The 27,616-nt window shown below is 42.7% G+C and overlaps 1 protein-coding gene across 4 annotated transcripts; it reads right to left on the bottom strand.

Annotated features, from left to right (window-relative positions):
- Positions 1-825: 825 nt before the first annotated feature.
- Positions 826-22,539, bottom strand: Ncoa4 (nuclear receptor coactivator 4). Of its 4 annotated transcripts, none has more exons than XM_021641718.2 (10): positions 22,404-22,539; positions 9,192-9,346; positions 7,684-7,824; positions 7,421-7,509; positions 6,932-7,040; positions 6,606-6,695; positions 5,536-5,679; positions 3,073-4,071; positions 2,668-2,808; positions 826-2,247 (listed from the first exon to the last, which is right to left on the bottom strand). In XM_021641718.2, exons 2-10 carry the CDS (start codon positions 9,330-9,332, stop codon positions 2,242-2,244), a joined length of 1,860 nt encoding a protein of 619 aa, XP_021497393.1. In that variant the 5' UTR covers positions 9,333-9,346; positions 22,404-22,539; the 3' UTR covers positions 826-2,241. The 4 variants fall into 4 exon arrangements, with proteins under 4 accessions (XP_021497393.1, XP_060246858.1, XP_060246857.1 ...); XM_060390875.1 differs by lacking the exon at positions 22,404-22,539 and adding an exon at positions 21,196-21,214; XM_060390874.1 differs by lacking the exon at positions 22,404-22,539 and adding an exon at positions 15,929-15,948.
- Between the last annotated feature and the right edge of the window lie 5,077 nt (positions 22,540-27,616).

Raw genomic sequence — 27,616 nt, 5'->3', positions numbered from 1 at the left:
GATGGCTTATCAGGTAAATGACTTGCTGCACAAGTGTGGACACTGAGTTTGAATCCCCAGCACCCACATATATGCCCAACAAGTGTGACAGACAATGCTCATAGTGCTCAGCAAGCAGAGAAAGGATCCTAGACACAAGCTGAGTAGCCTAGCACTAAGTTCAAGTGAGAAAACATGCCATTATCAACTTCTGGCAGAGGCACAAACATAAAGATGCCTTCCTGAGGTATAAAGTGGAAGCTTTATTCCCCTTCCAGAATTAGGTCAAAACAGCGTGTTTTCATGTTTTTGGTGAAATGAAGGGCTATTGGTAGCATAGACAGCTAAACTAAGATTTTCCTCCCACACAGATGACATAAAACCTCAAGATATTTCAAGTTAATCATTAGAATAGTATGCTAGAACAGAACACTCTGTACAGAACAGTTGACCTTCATCCTGTGTAGTAACTCTGGAAATAATTAAGGGCTGGGAGTTTTCTAAGAAGCCTGAGAAAGCTAAAGGAAAAAAAAATCACGTAACTGCAATGCAGGTACAATAACAAATACTAAGCAACCTCTGCTGTCTGGCTGGGGAAAATACACTAGGGCCTTTTTTAATATATCTAGTAAAAAGGAAGCTGGCAGAAAAGTACTAAATAAGTGGCAAGATCATGGGGGGGGGGCTGTTTTTAAAAAATGTATGTAGTTTTTTTTTTTTTTTTTTTAGGGAAAAGCAAAAAGATGATAAAATTCATATTATACTCTTTGTATATTTGCATTATTTACCGTACCCTAACTAAGCATTAACATTTTGAGCTTTACAGAATAACACAAACAACTATGATGTGGCCATTATGCTTTTAATGAAGATACAAAACTTATCAATGCAAAAGAATGTTGTTATATATCATTAGCATGTGATTAACTTAAATTACGTTTTAGTAATGTGAAATACAGTGTGTTAGACCTCAAAAAACTACAAAATTTCCTGCAACCTAAAATGTTGGGGAGGTTCCTTAAGTTGTTTTTACCCACCAACTTTATAATACTCAGTGGCATCTGGGGGACATAAGAAAATATGAGGCTCTTTTTCAGCTGTGATTCGGCGCTTTAGTAAAGCTGTATGGTAACGTCACCATGGGGCCATAAAGTTTTCCCAAAAGTACTTCCAATAGCATAGGCAGTTCAGAGGCATAGAAAGCAGCCAAATTATCCTGGATAATTGTAAAACCTAAATCCTGCTACTCCTATGGAGAAACTTTCTAGAATGTGAGCCTATCTCGAGGATGTCAGTTCAATAAACACTCCCAAGGCACAGGTGTTGAGCACAGCCTGTTAATCAAGATGTCCCTGCACCATACTTTAGAGGTTCAGGATGCTGCGCTTGAAGTGACAGGACATTGACCATATCCCTAGTTGAGAGCACCAGGTGTCAAGCTCAGCTTCCATTTATACTGGATGCACCGATCAATCCTTAGGATGGTGAGTGGTTCACATACTGTATTCCTAATACATTTTGCCTTTCTGCTTTAGTTGGCTGAGGATTCTTTAAGACAAGGTCTATAGGACTTCAGGGACTCTGACTGCCCGCAGAGTGGTTTTGCAGCAAGAGTTCTTTTCAAAGAGCTCACTAGGTACTTAGAAAGGCAAGATTATAGTAGCTTAATTTCTTTCAAATGAAAAATGTTACAAATGACATGTAGGCTAATTATCTGGTGATTAATATCAAAAATTGCAACATAATATAACTAATAGACATTTAGTGGGGGAACATATACTGTATTGGCAAGGTTAATTTTTTGTGTGAAATAGTCTATATCAACTGAACAGAAAATTCATTAGCATTCATCTAGAAGCCCATAGCAAGAAAAACAGCTAAAAAAAAAAGAAAAAATCAAAACTTACTGTTTACTAGCTTTAGAACACATTAACACACTTGATACAGAAATATTTCACTTTTAAAACTAGTGTTTGCCATGGAAGCTGGTAAAGGCCTGTGCACCAGGATGCTGTTTCTAGGTTGGGAGTCAATCAAGTTAGTGCTTCTGTAAGAAGGAATGAATCACATTAGCATCAAGCCTCTTTCACAGACTAACTCATAATTTATGATTTCTGTTCACTAGTTCAAAACTAAGCAGGAGAGGAACTAAGCTGACTATTCAGGCCTGGAATACGCAGTGGTTGGCAAGTTGGCAGTCACTCAGCTCAGTGATGTGCCATCAGCTTCAGGAAAGCTGCTCAGTTCTAATAGTCCATCCCTTCACATCTGAAAAGAAAAGCCACAAAATGTCAGTTCATTCAACAGAAAATTCCTCCCACCTTGAAGCAGACTCAGGTCTTAAACTACTACAACCCATAAGGGAATAAGAAAATTATGAGCAGTTAAGTATGATAAAGTTCAAGTGTTAACACTTTATTTATTTTAAGCTTACTGTGTATGTGTGTGGCGTATGCTATGGTATGGTTCTGTCTGGGAGTCAAAGGACAATTTTGTGGAGTCCTTGTTTTACATGGGTTATGGGGATTGAACTATCAGGCATCTTCATTTTGCTAACACACGGCACCTTAAATTTAAGATTCTTGTATTCGTGTACAAATTAACAGGAATATGGTTCAGTGAGGGAAAGTTGGTAAGAAGAAAACACTGATGAGTCACTATAGTGACAACGGTGGTGCAGGTACTCACCTGTAGAGGAGTTCTGTACAGCCATTTGTCTTTATCAACTTTAAGCTGCATACAGGCAAAGAGATCACAAACAGCTGGGAGGCCATAACAGTCTGGGCGAAAGTTACGTTCTTCTTGTAGGGGTGAATTAAGAAATACTTCCTGCAAGAAGATAAAAGCAATGACTATGGGAGGCATGGAACTAAACTCCCAAGCAAATGTAAAGAACAAAGTAAATACTGTTTTTTGTTTGTTTGTTTGTTTGTTTTTTAAGAACAAAGGTAACAAACTGTTTCTACAAAAAATTCTTTACTGCAACATGAAGTTTTAGGACCTGAGATAATACAGTGTGACATTACTGCCTAGGCCAAATTTAGCAGGAATTAAAGCAGATTTCAATTGGGGCAAATTTTGGTGTCTACTCACCTGTGCCTTCTTTCGAAGTAGCCACTTATCTTCTCCAGAGGAGAAATGGTTGAGGTTTCCCACTTTCTTTCCTGGTAAGACCCAGTCAGCAGTGTTAAAAGGACACCAGAAAGTGGCCACAGAGCTTTTAGGTGCTTCTTTGCCAGCTCTCTCCTCAGTACTAGGCACTTCCTTAGAACTTCCTTCTTTGCCTGTGGGCCCAATAAGCCACTCTGACAGGGAACTATTCTTTATGACTTGAAAAGAATCAGCAGTTCTAGGTGCCTTAGCTTGTTCTGTTAGCTCATTTCTGGAAGGGCAAAGCCACAGGTTCAGGAACTCTTTGTGTTTCTCAGGCTCAGATTTAGGTTCCATAGGCATTCCATTCTTGTCCTTTCCTTCTTTCTTCAGAAGCCATTTTTGCACAGCTTCCTTCTCACAGTTGTCATCACATACACACTCTGCAAAGCTTGTGCAGGGCTCATTGGCTTTGCATACTTCCTCTACTCTACATGAGTCCTGACGGTTCTGGACAAGCCAACCCTCAGTGATTAAGCTGGGTACCAACAGAGGTTTTTTGGCTTCCAAGTGGTCATTTAGGCATTTCAGATTGCCCAGGTTCTCAATCTCCACACCTCTGGGCTGGTTACCCTGACAGTTGGTACACGAGTCAGGCTTGACAAGCCAATCATTCACATTGTAGGGCTCTTTGAACACCTGGAATAAGATTTTAAACTTCTCACTGGTTTCACAGCTACCATTCTCAGGCTTCTCCAGATCACAGGGTTCCTGGGGAGTCACTAGCCAATCAGACAGATCCAGCTCATCTTGATTGAGGAGCTCTGCATCTTCCACCTTTTCAACTTCAGTAGAGAAAGAACCAGTGCTACAATGGCTGTTACACTTTGAGGAACTTGGTTTTTCAGGAATTTCTTGTTGATGACTATTGAGGAGCCAGTTTTCTAAGCCCTTTAGATTGCCCCAGGCGTTGCTCAAGAAACTGCAGGCTCTGGCAGAATTCTATACAAGAAGTATCCAAAATTGATGTTTAATTTGACAGAAAAATATAACATTTACATGAAAATTCCATTTTATGTAATCTTTGAATTATGAAATGGAAACTAAAAGTATTTGTAGCATTATATTACTTTAGAAAAGGAAACTAGTATTTCTAATATAATGCCTGTATGATAGACAAATTCAAAGACTTAAGCATAAAATACTCAACTGCAACAAAAGCACAAAGTCAAAGAAACAAACTTGTAAAGAACTACCACTATTGGAGAACAACTGCCACTATTGGTAGTTGTGGCAGTTGGACAATGGCCACATAGGCTCATATATTTGCGTGTCTGTTTTCCAGGTGGTGGGCTTTTAGGTAGAATTAGGATGTGTGGTGGTGGTGGACAAGATGTATCACTGAGTGTGGGCTCTGAGGTTTCAAAAGCCCGTGCCAGGTCCAGTGTCCATCTGTTTCTGTTTCTGACCCTCAAACTTGCAGATAAGATGTACTCTCAGCTACTGCTCCAGCACCCTGCCTGCCTGCCTGCCTGCCTGCCACCATACTCCCTGCCATGATAGGTCACTATCTCACCCTCTGACATAAGTGAGCATCCAATTAAATGTTTTTTTATAAATTGCCTTGGACCTGGTGTATCTTCACAGCATATAGAGAGAGTAACTAAGACAGCAGTGAATAAGAATATCAACCATTAACTTCCTAGAAAGCCATACTGGCACAGTATATCAAAAGTCTTTAAAAGAGTAGGTAGGCAGAATAGTAACCTAGGAATTTCATTTATAAGAATTTACTAATAATAGCTCCAAAATGTTCAATGAACAGAATTTTAAGTTTTAGCTAAATGAATCATGTGATCAAGTATTAACTGAAACAAAAATTACAGAATGATTTTTTTATAGATTTATTTAGATGTGCATTTTATGTGTGTGGGTGTTTTGTCTGCATGTACGCACACCAGAAGAAAGCATTAGATCCCGTGTGACTACAGTCAGAGATGGTTGCCAGCCATGTGGGTGCTAGGAATTGAACTCAGGAACTCTTAATTGCTGAGCCATCTCTCCAGCCCTATAGAATGATTTTTTTTCTGTTTCTGTTTTGAGACAGGGTCTTTCTGTGAACCTTGGCTGTCCTGGAACTTGCTCTGTAAACTAGAATGGCCTCAAACTCACAGAGATCCACCTGCCTCAGCCTCACAAGTGCTGGAATTAAAAGGCATGTGCCACCAGCACAGAATGATCTTTTAATTACATATATGTACAGAAAATGCTGTATATGTCTTGATGTTATTTTACTTGGGATTATTGACATGTATTTTGAAAGATTTTATTTTCCTAAACTTTCTACCCATGGTGAAGTAATTTCATTATTGTAACTAAAGGTTAAAAACACACACTTCTAGATAATGCTAAAACAGAAACTACTGTTAACCCAATCTACCTCAAACAATAAAGGCAGCCACTCACCTGACTATTCTCCAAGGTCTGTTTTGGGGTAAGCCAGTCCTGTGGGTTGATACTGGGTACATAAGGAGCCTGATGACCAATGGCAGGTTTGCTTACAAGAAGCCATTCGCTGAGAGAAACAGCTGTGCCACTGGATGCTGACTTCTACAAGCCAAAAAAGAAAAAGAAACACTTAGCTGCTTAACAAGGCAGTATCAAATGCAAGAGAAAACTTACCAGAAACAGGAGGTGCAACCACTCTTAAGTGAGGATTACTACTGAACATAAAAGTTACATGCTTTCTACAGCCTCTATTTTTTTTTATTTATTTTCTTACTAGGCTGGTGAGGTGGACCAATGGGTAAGAGTACCTGCCACCAAACCTTAGTTTAATCCCCTGGATGCATACAGTCCTCTGACCTCCACATTGGCACTATGGTGTGTGCATTCCTGCCATACATACACAAAGATAATTTTTAAATGTATTGTGTATGAGAGGGCACACATGCTATGGCATGTATATGGAGGTCAAAGGACAACTTTGTGGAGTTGGGGCTCTCCTTCCACTTTTACACAGGCTCCATTGGTTAAGTCAGGTAACTTGCAGGGTAAGCCTGCACCATCTCCACAGTCACAATTTTCACAATTATAAAACAAGACTAGGGTGGTGGTACACACCTACAATCCCAGCACTCCGGGAGGCCAAGGCAGGAGGGTTCTAAATTGAAGACAGCTTGGGCTAGATAACAACTGTAAGAATGTGGTAGAGCCTGTCTGAAAACAATACAGCTGACTGCTAGAGTTTTTCTCAACTCAGATGTTTTCAATCTTTATATTCATTTGCTTTTACAAATACATCTCTGAAATGACAGATTCCCCAAGGAAGAGCCCATATCAGTAGCAATGTTAATAATCTCCAACAAATTGATTATCCTTCTCATTAAATCTATAAAATAACTAAATTTCTATTTGACATTCAGTGCTTCAAAAGAGACACTCAGTGAATGCTTTCCACAAGTAGTGGCAAATAAAAGACACAAAAGAATTCATAAAGTAATGACTCAATCACCAGAAACAGAACTGCACTTTACCTGCTCTGGCACCTGGATGTAACCTCTTTTCTCTAGGAAAGGTCCAATATTCGAAGAGCTACCATGAGCCATCAGGTGCTCAGGAATTTGCTATAAAGAGAGAATTGTGTTATTTATGTTATTGCTTTCCTACCCAAAAAGTGATAGAATAATCATAAATTTCAAAACCCTTGAGCAATGGGTCAGTAACAATTCCCAAACCACCAACCTATTATTCTAATTTAATCAATACACTTCTAACAGTCACTGCATCTAACAAGCCACCCACTCATGAACTACAGACTTGAAAAGTCCCCTATGAAATAGCTAAAATTAACATTACTTACAATGGTCTTGAGAGATCCAAATGTGGTGATGGTCTGACGCAGAGCAGATGTGTCTGCTTCAAAGAGTAGGACAGTTGAATCTTCCGGCTTAAGGGCCAAACTGCCCAGTCTGAAAATTATAAAATTTAGATATTTTTCCAAGGAACAGTATCAGCGAGTATAACATTAAATACAAAAAGGAGGATGGTTTTACCAAGTAAATTAAATCCAACACATGCAATAAGTTTCAAATCTGACTTGCTTGTTTTTTTTAATTTTTTTGTTTTTATTTTATGTGCGTTATTTAGCTTACATGTATGTCTGTGTGAGGGTGTCAGCTCTTGGAGTTAGAGACTGTTGTGAACTGCCATGTGGGTGCTGGAAATTGAGCCCGGGTCCTCTGGAAGAGCAGTCAGTGTTCTTAACCACTGAGCCATCTTTCTAGCCCCCTGACTTGCTTTTTATGCCTACTAGTGTAGACCAAAATCAAAACAAGTAAAAAGTCTTTACCTCTCCAAGCACAGAGAGACTTGATTTGCAAGATCTTTGTTCTGGGTATACTCCAGTTGATGAATAAGACAATTAAATTGGCCCATTAGCTACAAGAAAAATGAAACCATCTATTCACAAAGATATTAAAAGTACCAGCTATATCCAAATTAATAACATTTTCAATAGAACTTTTATCTAACATATTAATTTAAGGCTGAGAAAACATCTCTGAAATCTAGAAAGCATACTCAAACCAATTCTAGCCATGTAGTCAACCTTACCCAATAAAGCTGCTGAGCCTGTTGCTGCAGTGTCTCCTCTTTAAGCTGATAGATAAGATCTACCTGTTCGTTGAGCCACACCTCACGGCTCCGAAGGCATTCCAGGTGGCGACTTATGCAACTGTGAATCTGAGCTTTTACCTGGGAAATATACAGTAGCATAAACTGACGTTAAAAGCAAAAAAATGACAATTCACAAAAATGCTCATGTTCTTAAATTTTTGTGGGACAGAAATCCTTTACTATTCACTGACAATTGTGAAAGATCTGTTTCAGCATATATTCAAAAATTTACCAGCAATTTCAGTGATCCTATGAATCCTAGTTAAGAATCTGAGCCAAAAAGGTTTATCTAACTTCTAAACTCCTTCACTCCTCCTCCTGAGAGGATCAAGCTTATTTTGGATATCAGCAATCAAAAGAAAAAGATATGTCAGGAATACTAATCCCGTCAGCTTTCCAAACAACTTTAAAATACAGGCTTCCAAGTTTATCACTGATAAGCTTGGTGGTGCACACCTTTAGTCCCATCACTACGGAGGCAGAGGCAATGGGATCTCTTTATGTTCGAGGCCAACATGGTCTACAGATCAAGTTCCAGGATAGCCAGGGATACACAAGAGAAACCTGGTCTCCAAAAAATGAACAAAAGACAGACACTATAGCTGGTCTGTGTCCTTTTTCCCATATACATGGAATAAGCAGTCTTTCATAGTAAGCCAGAAAGCAAGGAGACCATTAGGATGGATAATTTAGATAAATCATAAAGTAATATTCCTAAGAGTGTATACAGTGATTCACATCTTATCTATATACAAGCATTTTAAGGGAAAATTTCAAACTATCTATAAATCACATGGGATTCTACATATAATAAAAGTTACCCTTTGGAAAAACTTGTTTTCCAAGTCTCCTATTACCAGGAGAATGCTATTAAAACTAACAAATTTCATTCTGAGATGCAGAATGACAAAGGCATTTAAAGACTGTACCACTTAAATCATGTTACCAAGTTAAATTAACAGGAGACATAATGAAGTGCATTTTTTATTTTTCAAAAAGGTGCAGTTATGCCAGGCATTGTGGCACATGCCTTTAATCCCAGCATCGGGGAGGCAGGCAGATCTCTGGGAATTGGAGGGCAGCCTGGCCTGCACAGAGTTCCAGGATAGTCAGAGCTATGTAGAAAGACCCTGTAGGGTAGGTAGGTAGAATACTGCTCACTCTGTCTTTGTTACTCTGCACAGCTGGGTACAAGAACCACACAAAGGAGCAATCAAAAATTATGCTGAATTGGCATTTTCCAGGTAGATTCTCAGATTCTGCCAGCATGACTTATTTCCCTGTGGGATCAAATGCTCCAACACATCAGGCAGAGTATTTGGGTTAAGACCATGCAAGGTATGGGATCAAATTCTCGGGTAGCAGTGACAAGTTAAGTCCTTTGCTGTGCTCTAACCAGCCTTGCACTACAGCCAGACTGGGGAAGAGAAAAGCACACAACACACCTCTCTTAAGTTATCTTTAATTTGCTGTTCAGCCCGGAGTACTCCACCAATAGCAAGTTCCAGCTCCCTCCGTGCATCACTGCATCTCAAAAGTGTTTCTCTGTTACTGTAGCAGCCACTCTGTTCCAGGGATGTATTCATTCTGCTCACTGTTCCTTTAAAAGAAAGAAAGAAATCCAAATAGCAACATAATTACAACCCCAAACCAATCATGGCTCAAAAAGTTACTAAAAAAAAGTTCCTCCAACCAGTTGTCATTATGAACAACTTCGGTAATTTCCTACACATGCACTCTTAATACACACTGCCTCCCGCCCCTTTCCGGCCTCTTTCCAGTAGAAAATTCTAGCCTGGTGGTGCGCACGCCTTTAATCCCAGCACTCAGGAAGCAGAAGCAGGTGGATCTCCGTGAGTTCAAGACCAGCCTGGTCTACAGAGAGTTCTACTACAGCCAAGGGCTACACAGAAAAACTGTCTCCCAAAACGGAAGGGGGAGGTGAAGGAAGGAAAGAAGGAAAACTCTATAACTATTTTGGGGACACTCTACATGTAAACATATGTATCTGAGAAAATACAACAATGGTTCTGAATTAAAAGAGCACATGCTAGTGAAAATGTGAATGAACATTAAGCCATGTTTGATCCTGTGTGGCTCTAATCCCAGCACTGGGTGAGAGGGAGGGAATCAGTGCAAGCAGGGCTCCACAGCACTGGTTTTGAGACCCTGTCTCAAAAACCAGTAAAACTAAAACAAAACCAGCAATATTAATAAGTTTCTAGACCACGATGTGGCTCACTGTAGAAGTAACTCTACCACACGATTCCTGGGTTGCATCCCGACCACTGCAAAATAATGGTGACAATAAAAATGGACTTGAGATATAAAAAAAGAGAATTGCTCACTTTTCTTCTGGTTCTAATTCTGCCATGAATTTTTGCTTGTTCAGTGATAAAGTGCACAGAAATATATTTGATAGTTAAAGTATAAAATCCATTGTGAAGCTCCATTGCTTCAGAACTGCTATTCAAAGTATTCACTGAAAATAATATAGACTTTGGGTCTGGTTAATTTTGGTGTGGAATTTTGAATATTTGCAAGTATTTTATAGTAAAGTGTATAAAGTTTTGGGGTTTTTTTTGTTTTGTTTTTTTTTCTCCCAGAACTGAGGACTGAACCTAGGGCCTTGCTAGGCAAGCACTCTACACTGAGCTGAATCCGAAATATTTTTCTTTTCAAAGAATGAAAATTGCTATTCATAACATACATAAGTCATGAGGCACTTATTACTCTAAGGTTTAGACCGAGATGTACGGGAGGACCCAGGATTACTGTGAACTCAGCTACTGACCAATACTTTGATAGAAGTTGAGTTGAAACCCTGCTCAGAGCTGGATGTGCCTGAGTCTGTTAAGGAGATTCTGAGGCAGGAAGGCTAAAAAGGCTATCATAGGAGCTGCAGACTGCTCTGTAGGACGAGTGCTTGGTCCTCTGAGGAGGAGAGTTCAGTTCCCCGCACCCACCTAGGTGGCTGACAACCATGTGACTACAGCTCCGGGTCGCCTTGGGTACCCATATAACTTGCAGAAAGACACACAGAAATAACTTTTTGAACAAATAGGATTATATTATTTCCTGTATTAATCTGACAAAATAATTTCATGTAATTTAAGAACCAAAGAGATTTCTAAAAAGAATTTAGTAAATACTGAGGAGTCTCTGAAAGGATTAGGAGAAAAGCACAAGTGGAAAGAAAAGCAAGTGATATAATGAGATGAACAGAAAGAAGGGTGTCATTAAAGCGATGAGGTAAAGTTGACAACGTTCACTGGAAGAACAGTCTGGTGTTTATCTTGGACAGATTTAGAAGTAAGGTAAGGTTTATACACACAGAAAAAGCAAGCACAGAGTATCTGTCTAGCATGCATGAAGCCCTTGATCTGATCCTCAGTACTATATAAAACAGATGTGGAAATGTAGCACTCCTGAGGTAGAGGCAGGAAGACTAGCAACCCAAGGTCATCTGATTATCCCATCCTCAGCTACACGGTAAGAAAGCCAATGATAGTCAGAGCCCAAAAGGGGTCACCAGGCCTGTATATAGTGGGGGTTTTGTTGTTGTTGCTTTTCATGAATAACTGTTTTCTCTAATTACTGAGATTGAAAAAATAAAAGGCAGATGTTAGAAACATAGATCTGTGACAGAAACAAACTCCAAAACTATTTCTATATAATTTTAAACCTAATAAAGCAAATAAAAGTTGTTTTCACTTGAAGAGTAAGGTCAGCTAGAAGAGAATTTTAAAAGAGAGAGAGACCTTGCTGAAAGCAAATTTTGAGTCAGTACTCTACTTGGTACTCAGTAAATTTAATTCATGTTATTTGAATGCACCTGTCACAAGTATACTCAGTCCTGTGATTATTAGGCTGAAAATTATTTCTGACTAACATGCTCTGGAGACATTTAGAAAAGGGAAGGAGGCCTCAAAACCACAAGGGAAAAAAAAAATCTCCAAACAGGAAGGCTGTTTGGCCTAGATAAGCAACTCTGGGAGGACGCGATTACTGCTCTCAGACATTTGGAGACATGTCTAGTGGAATTTAGACTTCAGAAGAGCCCCAAAAGTCCTGAGAGTCCTTAAGGCAATGACTTCAAAGCAGCTGCTCATCCAGCTCAGTGGAGTCACTATGGCTGTCTGTCCATTTGCGGCATTAGGGGCATTTTGGATTGGCCTTGACAGCATCCCAAAGACTAGGTTTCACATCAGGCTGAACGCTGGCAGGAATGATACTGAGTTCACACCCTCAGAGCTAAAGGAATGGAGTTAGAGAGGTAGCTCGGCAGGTGAGCAACTTGCTGCATCCACATGGTAGCTCATAACTGGCAGTAACTACTATCTGAGGGGGTCCTCAGACACCAGCCATGCAGGTGGTACAGAGACATAAATGCAGAAAAAAAACAAACACCCATACACATAAAATAATATTTTTCAGAAAAGAAAGAAGAAACTTGTAGGAAGATAAAGCTCAAGAGTCTTTCTTACCCCACTTCAGCAAGGACTCAGATGGAGAAGTTCCTACCGAAAAACTCAAAGTTCAGTAGATTTTCTAACTTCCCACTTGCTAATTCTGTTACCTCTGTGTGTTTACCCACAATGACCTACACAAGGAAGGGCTTCCTCAATTGCATTTGTCAGAAGCCCTTGTGGAATTTTTCCTAACCCTGGAACATCAGCTGTATTAATTTATGTTTCCATCTCATAAGTGGGCTCCAAGTGTGTTGGGCACACATTGTAGTGTCTCTGGAAAAACCCTGCCAACAGTAATACTGGAAGGTTTGGAATGCCAAGTGTCACTCACTGCCATGAGTTGTTCCACAATGCACTAAAGTTAGCCACGCGTGACTGCATAGCTATTTCCCAACTGTCTTCACCTGGGCCAAGCTTCTCAAGTCCTCACTTGTGTGGAATGCTGCAATACACTATGAAAATTTTAAAATACTGCTTCACAGCATGAAAACCCCACAACAACTCTAGGCAAGCCACAAACACTCAAACACAAATAGAGCAGACTGTACTACTTAGTTCCTTAACAGGAAGGAATCTTTGCAATCCAATCACAAGCATCTTCAACTGCCCAGGAGTGAACATGGACAAAAACACACAGTCGCTCACAACCGATCTCAGTACGCAGGGGCTAAGACTGCAGACAGTTCAAGACCAGTCTGAGTTACATGGTGAATCCTAAGAGATCTTGGGCTACAATGTGAACCTAGCTCAACGTGATTAGATTTAAAACAAACAAACAAACAAACAAAATTCCTAGTTGGTTTTCTCCTATCAGCAATAGAAGATTGATTTTACCACAAGTGTTTTTTTTTTTTTTTCAATTTAAAAAGGGTACTATCTTTAAAAAATAAAAATAAAAGTGTGCACAACTGCTGGCTGCCCACCCCTGATTTTATAAGGCCATCACAATCAACTACACATAGAGGACCGCGCTGAGGTAAAAGTGAGAGGGTGTGTGTTTGAGAACTTACTTCTGCCCCACACACTAGGTTACTGGTTGTGGTTTTGAGACAGGCTCTCTACCTAGGCCTGACCAGCCTGGAACTCTAGATGTAGACCAAGCTGGCCTATCACCACAGAGGTTTGCCACCTGCTTTTCCAGTGCTGGCATTAGAGCGCCTCCGCAGACAATGCTACCTTTGACACTGCAGTTAGGTTCCGCTGAGTAACTGCAACCTAAAAAACCTCCACCTCTTGAGTACAGAAAGCAGTACCAAACCTGAGAAACTGACCTTGACTAAGAATCCTTTAGCCACCTTAGTGCTAAGACCTTGAGCCAGCATTTCCACTTCCTCCACAAGATGTCCATGTTAAGGGGAGACAGTGCTCTCTATACAGGCGCGGCTGGTGCTTGTCTAGTCAACAGCTCCCCGCTTAGTCTTTAACTACACAGTCTAAGCCTTCTAATCAGAGTTTGCACATTTTTGCTGTTTTCTTATTTTTAATTTGGATGTGTCTGGTGTATTCACAGGTGCAGTGTGTGTGTGTGTTCATGGCTGTGTGTACATAAGCCATCTCCTCTCAACTGTTACCTAACAGAGTGGGTCAAACTGGCTCTAATCCTAAAACTCAATTAAAAATACTGAATGTCTTTTTATCTTCACCTTAATAACAAAAACTACTGCCCTAGTACTTTCAAACAAAAATTGAATTATATTAACTGTTTCCAGGAGTTTTGTTTGTTTGTTTGAACTTCCTTTTTTCTAGCATCTCAGTTTTATAGTACTGGAAAAAATGTGAAAGAAACACACCCAATCCTCAACCACCAACCCCCCCCCAAAAAAAAAAAAAAAAACAACCCGGGAGTTGGGGAGGGGCAGTATCTATATGCAGCACACACATCTAGTAAAGTCCAAGATCTTTGAACCAGTATTGAGCAACAAACCACAAACATAAGATAACTTGATATCCTATGCTTTAACCACAAGATTTCAAAAATCTGTAATTCTTGTGGCCTAAACTGACCACAAACTGAAAGACAGAAAAACTTACTGGGGGCATAGCTCAGTGGTAAAGTGTTCAGCATGCTCAAGGTCACCACCAATAATGCAGTTAAACGAAACCTTTGCTATTTTAGTACAGGACCTACATTGCATGTATGAAGCCAAATGCTTACATAGTATTAATGACACACACATACATACCTAATAGTGTGTGTTTGTGTGTGAGTATGTGTGTAGGACAATGAGCCTGGTGTTCAACACAGGTATCCTACTGACGAGATTTATTTTTATTGTGGGCATTAGTGTTTTGTTTGCATTGAACATGTGTACTACATGTGTGCCTGGTATTGGAGGACAAAAGGCACCAGCTCCCTGGAACTGGGGTTACAGGTGATTACACCAGTGCTGAGAACCATGGTCCTCTGCAAGACAAGCAAGCGTTCTCATATGCTGAACCATCGACCTTTAAAGGGTCACAACGATGGGGGTAGGGAGGGACTTAGATTTAGAACGAGTGTTCTCAAGGTCTAGCCCTGTGTTACTCCTCTACCTTTAGAGTATTATAACCCATGAATTATGCTTATTAAAATTAGAGTTTAAGATTAACGTTTCTAAGGGTTGACTATTAATTTCCATAGAAAATCAATACATTTAATAGTTCTTGATAACTTACAAGCAGAGTTCCAGAACCGTCTACCTTGGATGACAACTGCAAAAATACATAAGACTGTCATGATAGCCTCAGAATAATATACCAGTGCCAGGCAGGAAGATGGAAGTTCCAGTCTTTGTATGAAATCATAACCACTCCATGTTTATTTGCTGACTGAATCAAGGTTTAAAATAGACTTTTTTTTTTTTTAATTAAACACAGGGACTCAGTAAACAGACCCACCTGCCTCTGCTTCCAGAGTGCTGGGATTAAAGGCCAGCACCACCTCGCCTGGCCAGAAGAGATAATCTCCTAATGCTATCCTCAGGTTCTCATTCTGCGTCAGCCTGCTCTCTGCCTCCAAGAAAGCCCTCCACTTTTTACTGATCCACAGGACACACACGCATATATATGTTGCAAATTTGAAATACTGTCAACTGAGTTATTGTTTAAGAGACAACCTACATGAAACTTTCTATAAACTTGTATTTCGTGAAAAGGTTATCAATTTAGTAAGTGGTATTTTGCAATTTTACCTTGAGCCATTTCTTGACTTCACTTGTTCTTCTGTCAGTGAAAAAAGGTTTTTTAATCACAACATATTATCTCAAAGACGATAAAGATCTTAAACTGAGTCTACCTCAAATTATTTACCTTCGGCACCACTCTGACTTGCTTTCACAAGTATCTACTAGACCCCAGCACATAAACTCTAAGCAGCAACCGAAAAACGGCCGAAAAATTCTGCCACCTAATGGCAAAACTAAGGTTTTCTTGGTTCAAAAACTAACGGCAAAATTAAGCTAGAGTAACAGTGACTCAAACAGCTTTCTAGGCTTCCGGTTGCCGTTTCTAGGAGCGGCTGTGAAACCCGGCTCCCAGGGCTCCCGGGGTCCCCGCACGCGTGCGCACTCTCCCAGCCCGGGCCGCGCGACCACCTACCTGTCAGCCCAGCCGCGCGCCGCCAACTACCGCGGGATAGAGCGCGGCCCTTATAGCCTCCCGGCCGGTCAGGCGCCGGGCCCCGCCCCGCCCCGCCCGCCGCGTCCCGCCTCCCTGCCCCTCCGCAAACACACCGGCCGTCCGCCCGCCTCGCAGCCTCCCAGCCTGCGCAGGCCCTGGGCTCCAGCCCGCACCGCCTCCGCCTCTCCAGCCGGCTCAGCCGCCGGAAAGAGGGCTCAGCTGCAAATCGCCAGTCACAGAGGAAAAGGGGGGGGCCGCAGCCCTTGCCGGCTGAGAATTCACCCCGGCGCTATTTTGGTTTGGTTGGTTTGCCGGCTGAGGCCAGGCTGGTCTAGAGCGCGAGTTCAGCAATGAAATCCCGTCTCGAAAAGAAAAAAAGAAACAGAAAGGCTCTTACTGTGTAGTTAAGGCTGCCTCCCCCGCCCCCCGAAAGCGCCTGTGTAGTTAAGGCTGCCCAACCCCTCCCCGCAAGCCGAGGTTCCAGAGTGCTGTGACTGGCAGGGTACAAAGGAAAAAGTGAGTCAGGACAGAGAAAGGAAAACGCCCCCCACCCTGGGATCTACTTTACATTTCCTGTCTGAGAGTAAAGAAACCTCAACATAACTGAATAAAACCAAAATATGTCTTCAGAGCTAGAGCTTGTTCTCCTAAAGGCATTTAAAGAAAAGGGTTATCAGAAACAACCAATTCCATTAGGAGTGGCTCAAGCCTGTAATCTCAACACTTCGGAGGAAACAGGATCAAGAATTAAAGGGAAGCTTGGCCACAGAGGAATTCAAGGTCAGCGCAGGACACCTGAGACGGTTTCAAGGAATACAAATTAACAAAAACCCTCTGCTTAAGGCCAGAACGTCCTGACCTTGAGTTGAACTATATTAACTCTTCTCATCCCTAACCCAGACAATAAGCCTCATGGAACCAACACAGTTTCATTTACAAACATTAATTATTTAAACCAGCTTATACTCTTTTTTTCTTAATGTTTAAACTTTACTCAACTTTTAAACCTTGCTTACTCTTTAGACTTTGTTGTAAATTTCTTCTGAACAATGCAACATAAATAATAATGGTAAACACCCGAGTGCAAAACTCTAACGTCTCTAATGATGTCCTAGATGTCTAGTGCTTGAACAGAAGGCTACATCTCTTACCTCTACTCCATAAACTCATTAACTTCGCTTCCCTCAGCCTAGTTGAGACATTCTTTCCTGAGGCGTGGTCAGAGTGGAGGAAAGGGCGATGTGGGCAGACTCGGACAGTGGAGGCAGTGGGGACTAGCGGCCACATCAGACACCTGTTTTCTCTTTTCTAAGCATGTAAAGTGGCTTTTGTGAACACTAAGAGTAAAGCAAACTCCTGCGGGAAGACTCAAGCATCCTTAGACACCAAGTCCCAGGCAGAGTCGGCAGTGTTACCTCCTGTCCTGAAGCACAGTGTGAGACCCCAGTTCAAACATTCTTTACAAAAGAAAGAAAACAGCTAGTTCAAATAGCCTCTTTGAATAACACAGTTGGTGAAGATACGAAGACCTAAATGAATGAAAAATGTGTGGTTCTCTGTACTTCATGTCTGGGGCTAGTTCTCAGGTTATTAAAGTAAATCTGATATTAAGCAAGGTAATCCCAGCACTCAGGACATTACAGGAGGAGACTCATCCTTGCCATCCTGGGCTACGCTGAGTTCAAAGCGGTACATCTATAGATGATACAGATGTAGATGTACAGATGGCAAGGCCCTGTCCTCTAGGGAGCAGAGAGCACAGCTAACCAGTGTGCGGGACTGCTGGGACTCTTGACATTTCCATTTTGGTAAACTAAGAATTCCCTCTTTCCACCCATTCTCTCTGTCTTGTTCAGCTTGGCTCTCCACTTCTTTCTGCCAGCAATGTTATAGCTGTCTGCTTTGCACTAGAAAGACTTTCCTGAACAAATATGCCATTCTTCAATATTACCAGCCAATAGAACTGTCATGCTGCTTTCTGGTGCCTACTGACATCTATTAGGTTTCCAGTATGAACCCATGAACGCAGAGGTTCTCAACCTTCCTAACATTAATACGGCACCTCATGTTGTGGTGACCCCCAACTATAAAATTATATTTGTTGCTATTTCATAACTGTAAATTTGCTACTGTTATGAATTGTGATTGAATAGCTGTTTTCTGATAGTCTTAAGTGACCCCTTCCGAAAGGTCATTTGACTCCCCTCCCACAAGGTCAAGACCCACAAGAACCACTGCTTTGACACATGGTGTCCTTGTTAGGCCTACTTTCTTAGCCACTTTGGGACCCCCACCCCCACCCAGCACTGTACACACAGCTTGGTGTCGTCTGTGGCTTGGCATTAAGAATCCTTTCCACATTCTGTATGTGTGACAGAGTTAGCCTAATGAGAAAGGTACCCCCAGCATTGTACCAATGCTTGGTCTTGAACTCACCAGTGGTTAAAGACATCTTTTATCAATGGATGAATAAATAATGTATTAATGATCAAATTCAGAGCAGCCACAATAATAAGTACTTCTGTTATAAACATGATCAACTTGATGTTGTCCCATTAAAGACATTAGGTAGCAGTATTTTAGGAAAGTAATTTAGAAGAGGGTAATGTTTCCAACACAATTATTCTGTTTTTCACCCCAGTACTGGAGGCACAATGCCCAGCCTTGGAAATGCTAGACAACACGTTTAACTACACCCTAGCCTTTGGTTTCTGACAGTTTAATGTAATTCAAGCTGATCTTGAACTCAGTATTGTACCTCTGGTCTGGACTCCCAGAACCCTGGTAACAACACCCAGATTAACTTAATTCCTTGTTTTCAAACAAAGCAGAACTGGTAAGGCCACTGCAGAAACCATAATCCCAGGATGAGTGCTGAGAAAGGCTGTAAAACTGGCTGACTCAAAAATCTTAGTTCCACAAATTCAAAACAACAATGGGTTTGTGAGTTAAAATGTGCACTGTATTTACAGCCAACTCAACATTTTCCCCTCAGGCTTCCCCTCTGTAAGTACCAAGAAACTCCAAGTGACATCAACAAAAGCCAGGTAGGCTTAATTCTGGGGCTACCTCTATCTTCAACCTGAACTTCATGGCCCAAGAGAGTCAAGAATATAGGAAACAGGTTACTTATGTACTGTACACAAGAATGCCATTTATCTCTGGTTTTGTGTAACTATCTAGTGGGGTTTTCCTACAGAAGCAAACAAAAGATAAAATATAATTCCTCTCTAAAGCCTGAGGGACTAGTAATAAAGCCAAAGTGAAACTCAAAACATAGCCTGGCAAATTACTTTGAACACTGTAATTACCCATGTATTAAAAGACTGTGCTACTTACTGACAAACAAGCAAACCTCATTAAACCTATTTGGTCACTGAACACTGAACCAAACTGCTAGGTCTGTAGGGCAATAAAGGCAACCCCAAATGGAAGGAGCTATCAGCTCAAAAACCCAGGTAGAATCCTAGTCCCCCTCAAAAACCCAAGTAGAATCCTACTCCCCCTGAAAAACATCTTGACCCTACTGTATAATCAAGGCAAGCAAAACCAACCTAGAGGAAGATGGTCACAAGCACTTGAGAATCGCTCATGTTAGACAGAAAATAAGTAACCAGAGTACCTACACAGGAATTATTTGGCTCATCTGCCTGTGAATCTAATTCAGGGAGTATGTATAACCTGCTAGGATGTGGCGTATATAGACTATAAGCTTACAAATGATGACCGAAATGTCAGATTTGACAAGCACAGAAGGGCTGAAAAGGATGATGGCTCCTCTGAAAGCATAGGAAGAGAGCACTACTACTGGCAATACTCCCCAGAACAAAAGTGCTCAGTTCGACAGCTATTACAGACTTGACAGGGTTAAATACAATACATAGTCACAAGCTCCCAAGACCAAAAGTCTGAGTCTGCTTGCTTCTTAGCATTTGGCTAATATCCAACGTGAGTCTAAACCCCTCAGCTTCACCAGGTATTCTGAAGGTGCCATTTAAGGCTTCTGTAGTCATTCAAGTATGGTCTTGAACTGAAAGGCAGTGTTGTTGCCCCTGAGGGTACGATGTTGAGTCTGCCATCTAGTGGGAACTTTGTGCCAATGGCTCATAGACAACAATACATTTCTGAAATAAGAGGCACAGTTAAAAGGACAGGAGTCTACTGAAGGCATCTGAAAGACTCTAACTAGCAGTGTTTTCAAAACAGAGACAAAGACTCATAACCAAATCTTCAGCAGAGCACAGGGAATCATATGAAAGAAGGGGAGTTAGTATGATGGGGAAAGGATAGGAGCTCCACAAGGACCAAATATATCTGGACACAGGGTCTTTTCTGAGACTGACATTCAACCAAGGACCATGTATGGATATAACCTAGAACCTCTGCTCAGATGTAGCCTGTGGTAGCTCAGTAACCAATTGGTTTCCCATAGTAAGGGGAACAAGGACTATTTCTAACAGGAACTCAATGGCTGGCTCTTTGACCTCCCTACCCCCCAAGGGAGGAGCAGTCCTGTTAGGCCACAGAGGAGGACTTTGCAGCCAGTCCTGAAGATACCTGATAAAACAGGATCAGATGAATGGGGGGGAAGTCCCCCCCTATCAGTGGACTTGGAAAGGGGCAGGGAGGAGATGAGGGAGGGAGGGTGGATTGGGAGGGAATAAGGGAGCGGGATACAGCTGGGATACAGACTTAATAATATGTAACTGATAAGAAAAAAATAAAATTAAAAAAAAAAGGTGACTAAGAGGCTCCGTGCTGACTACAAGTGCCTCAGTATGTTAACAGTGTATGAGCAAAGCACCAGAAAACCTAGCCAAAAGACTCTAAAGTGGGGATGGGATATGTGTCAGAATACGCAGCGTTTTATAAGACCCATATACAGATCCCTGAGATTCTTAGCAATCTACACTGATTTAAAAAACTGGAGATGGGAGCAAGTCCTGCATACTTCTAAAATCAGATACAACGTCGTCCCCTTTAAGAAGCACATTCTCAGCTGGGCCCAGTGGTGCACACCTGTAATCCCAGCACTCAGGGAGGAAGAGGCGGGCGGTTTTCTGTGAGTTTGAGGCCAGCCTGGTCTACAAAGTGAGTCCAGGACAGGCAAAGCTACACAGAGAAACCCTGTCTCAAAACCCTGTCTCAAAAATCCAAAACACAACAAAAAAAGTAGCACATTCTCCTTTCTGTAGCTCAATGATTTTCCACTTTTGAAAATATTTCTTCAAAGGAATAATGTAACTCCAGAGACTTAGACATGAGTCATCATCAGACTTTAATCATCAAATTTAAAATGTGTAGGCTATTTTCCTGGAGGCTCAAAGACAAAGACCCAGGGGCGGAGGTAAAAAGAGAGGTACGTGCAAGGACCACTCACTGTGCCAGAGGCTACCATTATCTCACTCCATTCTGCAGGCTGGCAGATCATGAGGGTGTGGTGGCATTCGCCTATGTAATCCCAGCAGATTTCTGCAGCCTGTCTTCACACAAGAGAACAAACGGAACTGCAGAGAAGGCTCAGTGGTTAAGAGCACCTGCGGCTCTACCAAAGGGCCAGAGTTCAGTTCTCGGGGCCCGCAGCAGGTGACTCACAATGACTTGTGGGGGGATCTGACTCACTCTTTTTAAACAAACAAAAAATCCACAGAGCAAACCAAGTAACTTGCTGAGCAGTACAAATTACATAAAACCCCTTCTGTTGCCACAGCAGGGTGAACCTACTTTCCAAGGTTCGGAAATGTTCAGAAATGTCACCGTGGGACCCTAACATAGAACCATAAGACTCACCTGTCCCAGACACGCTCGGGGAAGTAACTCAAACGCCCTATAACCGTATACCAAATTACCAAGTGGGTGGTATCCCACCAGAAGGACTTAAGTTACATCAGAGCCAGGAGCATGTCTATTTCTTATTTCAATACCCTGGGCATACAACATTTTATAAATGGGCGCCCTGCAAGCTCTCTTCTCATCAGTAAAAAGGGGGAAAAAAATCAGGCTACTTTGGGGGACTGTTGGGAGAATTAAATGCGATGTTAAGTTAATACTGTGTTCAAGACGCAGTCAGCCTCCAGAAAACATTCCACCTTGCCAACCCAGGAGGAACCAGGAGCAAAGATGCCCTGGATCAGTTATGGAAAACAGGCCCAGCAGGGACCAGAGACCCAGACAAGAGCCAGAGAAACGGGGCTGTCACCAAGGAAAACACAGAGAAAGACAGTCAGGGTAACGTAGGAAAAGAGTAGCATTCAGGCTGCAATCGTGGCCCAGGGACAGATCATGTCGACAGGAGGGAGGAGAGAGGGCAGGCCCAGCGCTGGGGCAAGAAGGAAGAGGTGGTGAGCCCGGGGCGAGGGGAGGGAGAGGAGTTAGGGCTCGGCGTGACACGGGGACTGGAGGATAGTTCAGGCCTGACGTGACGTGGGGAAGGGAGAGGCGACGGGGCCGGCGCGCGGGCAGGTGGGGTGACGGCCCCGGACACCGCGTGTCGGGGAGAAGGGAGCGCAGGACAGGCCGCAGGCCCGGGGCGAGGAGGGGCGGAGGGCCGCAAAGCGAAGCGCGACCGCCGGCCACTCGCGTCCTTACCCGCCGGCAGCGCTTCTTCCGGCGATCCGAGTGGACCTTGGACCGACCCAGACACCTAGCCAGGGAAATCGGGACTCTCAAGGCAGAGTTCTCGCGATAGGATTGCCTTCCTGCCACGCCTCTCGGTAGTGTTCTGACAGTTTCGCGAGATTTCCTTCCGCGACTGCGCAAAAATGTCTATAGGGCCTCAGCGTGGAGGCGCGCACAAACTTTTGCTGTCCTTCATCTGGGTCCTTTCCATGCCTCTCAGTGAGTCAATTAAGTATTCTGAAGATGTGCTAGGCTGAATGACGAACTATGCCAGGTAGGCCTCTCGGACAAAATGTTCTCACAGGTAGATTTTATTTAACTGTAACGTTCATATGCAAGAATACAGGTCAGAAGACACAAAAGGCCTTATATCGCATGACTCCGTTATTACACAAATCAAGGCAAGCCCTTTAAAAAGAAACATTTTGAATTGATACAAACTAGTTGTACATATCTGTGAGATACACTGTTAACTTTCAATGCATGGAAACAATGTGGGTGAGGGCTGGGTGTGGGTAACTGCTTTATTTATTATTTCTTTGTATTAATAATATAGAAAATCCTCAACTAATTATCTTTGAAATAGTTAATCTGGGTGTGGTAGCACCCGGCTGCAATCCTAGCACGTCGGAGGAGGGAAGGAGCAGGATGGGTGTTCAAGGCCAGCCTCCACTACTGAGACTTTGAGAAAAGTGGGAGACAGAGATATCAGATGATTATAATCAGTATAGTTGTCCTGCTCTATCTTCGAATATAAACTATTTCTCCTACCCAACTCTACCCTGGTTGAGAGGGCAGTCAAATTCTCAAGTACAGAAAAGAAAATGATGCATAGCAGGCTGGAGAGAGGGCTGAGTGGAGAGTTAGTGTCATTTAATAAGTTTCCTTATAGGGGCCCCAGAGAGGTGCTCAGGGGTTAAAAGCACCTTCTGCTCTTGCAGGTTCCCCACACCTGGCTCACAACCATCCATAACTCCTGTCCCAAAGCCTTCTGACCACCGAGGGCACCACTCATGCACATTTATATACATAGGCAAAACAGTCATGCAAATGAGCAAATGAACTATTTTTTCCTTTGGGGCTTGTGGTGGTTTGAATATAAAGATTAGGAGGTCAGTGTCCTTGTTGGAGTAGGTATGGCTTTGTTGGAGGGAGTATGTCACTAGGGGTGGGCTTTGAGGCCTCAGAAGCCCAAGCCAGGCCCAGTGGCCTAGTCTTTCTTCCTACTGCCTGTGGATCTGCTTGTAGAACTCAGCTACTTCTGCCTGCATGCCACCGTGCTTCCTGCCATAATATTGGACTCAAAGAATCGCTGTGTTCATGGTGTCCCTTCACAGCAATAGAACAGTGACTAAGAAGAGGCTGATGGAAAGCTCTGAAGCTGGAGAGAGGTGACAGGCGCAGAACAGCCTGATATTTTTATCTCCACTGAGTGAACACTTAAAAATGGTGGGTGATACGTTATAACTTAGGGAAAACATGCTACATTTAATATATATATATATATATATATATATATATATATATATAGTAAGTAACTGTCCAAATTGATAGCACCGTTTCTAGTCCGTCTACTTTAGGTGGTCTGCCTAACACAGGTAACTGAGCCTAGAGCTAGCCCCTGCCACCCACACAAGTCTGGCCTCTGAGTTCCCTGTAGGCCTGTATGAGGTCTGGAGCACACCTTCTCGCGCTGTCTCTAACCTCTTCTGACCTCATGCAAGCACAGGGAGATACGGGGACATGATGGAGAGGATGTACCTAAAGAGCTAGAAGGAAGGATAAATGTGAGTGCCCGGGGCAGAGAAGTTCAGTGTCATTGTGAACACACATGCTCTTTTCCATTGTAAACCAGAAACAACACAGGCAAATGTTTGTTTGCTTTATAACATCCATTAAATTAATACAAACATAATTGTCAAGACAAGGTTTCTCTGTGTAGCCCTGGCTGTTCTGGAACTCCCGTGGCAGACCTGGCTGGCCTTGAGATCTACCTGCCTCTGCCTTCCAAGCGTTAGGATTATAGGCTACCTCTACCCAACCTATAACTGGTAAATTTAAATCATACAAATATTCAAATGTTGCTCAACCTTGGGGCCCACTGGAAGCCCATTTATATTATCCAGCCTTCGACAGGACAGGCCTTTACTGGGTTATCCCGTTCCACCACATTATAGGTGCAGCTCTCTTTGTGGAATTCTTCACGACACTTCTGTTTGTCATAGGACACCGGTATACGAATTCTGTCAATGAGACAAGACAAAGCTGTTAGAATGAGGGAAGAAACGTTGATTCGCCCAGCCCTGCTGATCAGACATGCTCTGTCCAAGAAGTAGACTACATACTTCCACTTGTCTGGGGCCTCCCTTCCCCAGCGTAAGGGTGTCACTTGGCTGGAAGGCCCGAAGCACAGACTGCCGGCCGGCATCTATACCTGCCTACTGTGGAGTCACAGAGACCATCCCTAACCTGAGTTCCTCATTCTACCCTGCATGCACTGAAGGATGCTGGGAAGTTCTGACAGGCTCAGGGACCAACTGGGTTAATCTGGGACAGGGTACTCACCTTGTCCTTCCCACCCTCCCTGTTCAGGAGTGATCAGTAATACTGGTGCTAGACTGTGGGAAGAGAAGGTTATCCCAGCCCTGTGTGGTGTCTGGTTAGAAGAGCAGCTTAGCTAACCAACAGGAGCCGAGGGCCATCTCAGGCCAGGGTCATGGATCTAATGGAAACAGTCCTTTCTGGGAAAACCCACCTGCACATGTAAGGGGCACACACAACCTTAGGAGTCACTGCCTTAAAAGCACATCTACAGGCTTGAACTGTAAACTGCCCTGCCAGCATGATGGCATGGAGCTCTATTTGCAGCACTTGGGGGTTAGAGGCAGGAAGATCGGAAGTTTGAGACCAGCCTGAGCTACATAGTAACTCTGAGGCCAGGCCAGGCTGCAGGAGACCATGTCCCAGAAAACAAAGAGAAGGGCTAGAGAAATGTGGCTGGTGGTTAAAAGCAACCTCCACTCTCTGAGAGGATGGACTTTAGCCCTCAGCACCCATGTCCACTGACTCACAAGTGTCTACAACTCCAGCTCTAGGGAGCCAATATCTTCTTTTGGCTTTCATGGGTAATTGCATGTGTGTGCATATACATCCACATAGACATACATATACGTATAAATAAATAATAAATATTTTTTAAACCAAATAAATAAACAAACCACTCTGTCCAGAGTATATAAAAGCAGCCAACCCATTTCAGTGCTCTCTGTAACAATGTCGCCTTATTAAAGAAAACCCGGAATTTTATCCTAGAGAAAAAGACATTTCAGTCCTCTTCCCAAGTTATTTGAAACCATTCATTGATCTCAATTTTCTGGTTCCTAGGACATCTGAATTTGCAGCCCTCCAGAGGTGATGGTAGGAAGGTCTCTCATAGCTGACTAGAACACTGAGCACTCAACCCAAGCCCACATGGCCCAAGCCCATGGGAACATTGTCCTGTGAGTGAAAGCCACCAATGACATCATGCCTTCGGCTCTAAGATTCTAGTTTGATTCCTCTGAAGACTAACAGCTGGTTACTTGTAGTATATAATATTTTTGAAGACATTTGATGATATAGATGGTATTAATGTAAAAATATTAATTAAGTAAAAAAATAGAGCACCAAATTGTAATATAACCAGTAACGGTGGTATACACCTTTAATCCCAACACTTGAGAGGAGGAAGCGGGAGGTTTGCAAGATCAAGAGCAGCCTGAGTATAGTGTATAGAGTGTGTTGCATCTCAAAAAAAAATAAGTCTAATATAATTTGCAAATTAAGTTTTGAAATTTAGTTGTAAAAGAAAAATGTAGAAAAAGAAATAGAAAGCTAGGCAGGGTGGCTCACACCCTCTAATCCCAGTACTGGGAGGCAGAGACAGGCGGATCTCTGTGAGTTCAAGGCCAGCCTGGTCTACAAAGTGAGTCCAAGACAGCCAAGACTATACTGAGAAACCCTGACTTGAAAAACCAAAAAAGAAAAAGAGGAGGAGGAGAGGAAGGAGGAGGAAAAAGAGGAGAAGGAGGAGAAGAAATAGTAGTAGTAGTCGTGGTGGTTTGGAATAACATTGAGAAATGAGCACTTTCCCCCCGGTGGAACAGTGCCAATGGGTTTGAGGTTCACCAAGTGCCAGGCACTGCCAGATTCAAGAGGACAGACCAAGCATAGAGAATATCGTAAATCTTATTGGGTATATGCATTTATGTACAGAATCTCATTTAGTTCTTGTAGCAACGTGGAACTGAGCCACAAAGAGACTCAAAGCTTTACTGCGGAACACACAGCTAATAAGAGGGAATGAGAGTCACACTGGAGCTGCTCTGGCTCCAGCATCAGGGTCCTCCCACCTCCACCAGCATCAACCTCACTCTTCTCCCCTGGCTCCATTGGCAACCACAGGTCCTTGGTACAGTTCAGATACACAGGCAAGTTTGGGAAATGCTACTTTACACAATGCCTCTGTGGAGTTGGCGTATAGCTCAGTGGTGCAGTGGTGGCTTACCATGTGTGAGACCCTGGGTTTAACCCTAGCACTGCTAAAACAAATATTCCTGTCCGTGCATGACTCAGGTGGCTGAAGGGGACAAACAGGAATGTGTTCCGATGCACTTGGGAGGCTGGGAGCAGAGAGGTTGGTGTGGCCAGAGCGGCAGGTTCTCTGTGGTTCATTTGCTCAAAGATTACACCGTTAGCACAACAACCCAGCAGAGACAACCTGCACAACCCCTGCTCTGCCCTGGGCTCGACCCCACGGAGGAGCGCCACAGGGTTAGCACACAGGAACCACATGTGTCTTCCCTCAGCCTCTCAGCCCACACCTGCTCTTGCTAACACATAAGGGCAGGCCTACAGTGACCACCAGACCAGTTTCTAGAGTAGAACACTGGGTGAACTTGCTTGTTATAGGAACCTGTGTGGATATGAGGTTTAAGAATAAAGATGAAAAAATATTTAAAACTTAAAAAAAAAAAAAAAGAATAAAGATGATAGCCAAGTGTAATCCTTGCACTTGGGGGAGGCAGAGACAGGCTGACCTCTGTAAGTTCAAGGCCAGCCTGGTCTAACAGTGAATCCAGGACAGTCCAGGCTACACAGAGAGAAACCCTGTCTCAAAAAACGAAATAAATAAATAAATAAAT

The sequence above is a fragment of the Meriones unguiculatus genome, chromosome 9 (genome assembly GCF_030254825.1).
Source record: "Meriones unguiculatus strain TT.TT164.6M chromosome 9, Bangor_MerUng_6.1, whole genome shotgun sequence".
Lineage (NCBI taxonomy): Eukaryota > Metazoa > Chordata > Mammalia > Rodentia > Muridae > Meriones > Meriones unguiculatus.
This window is presented reverse-complemented; position numbering and strand designations above follow the sequence as displayed.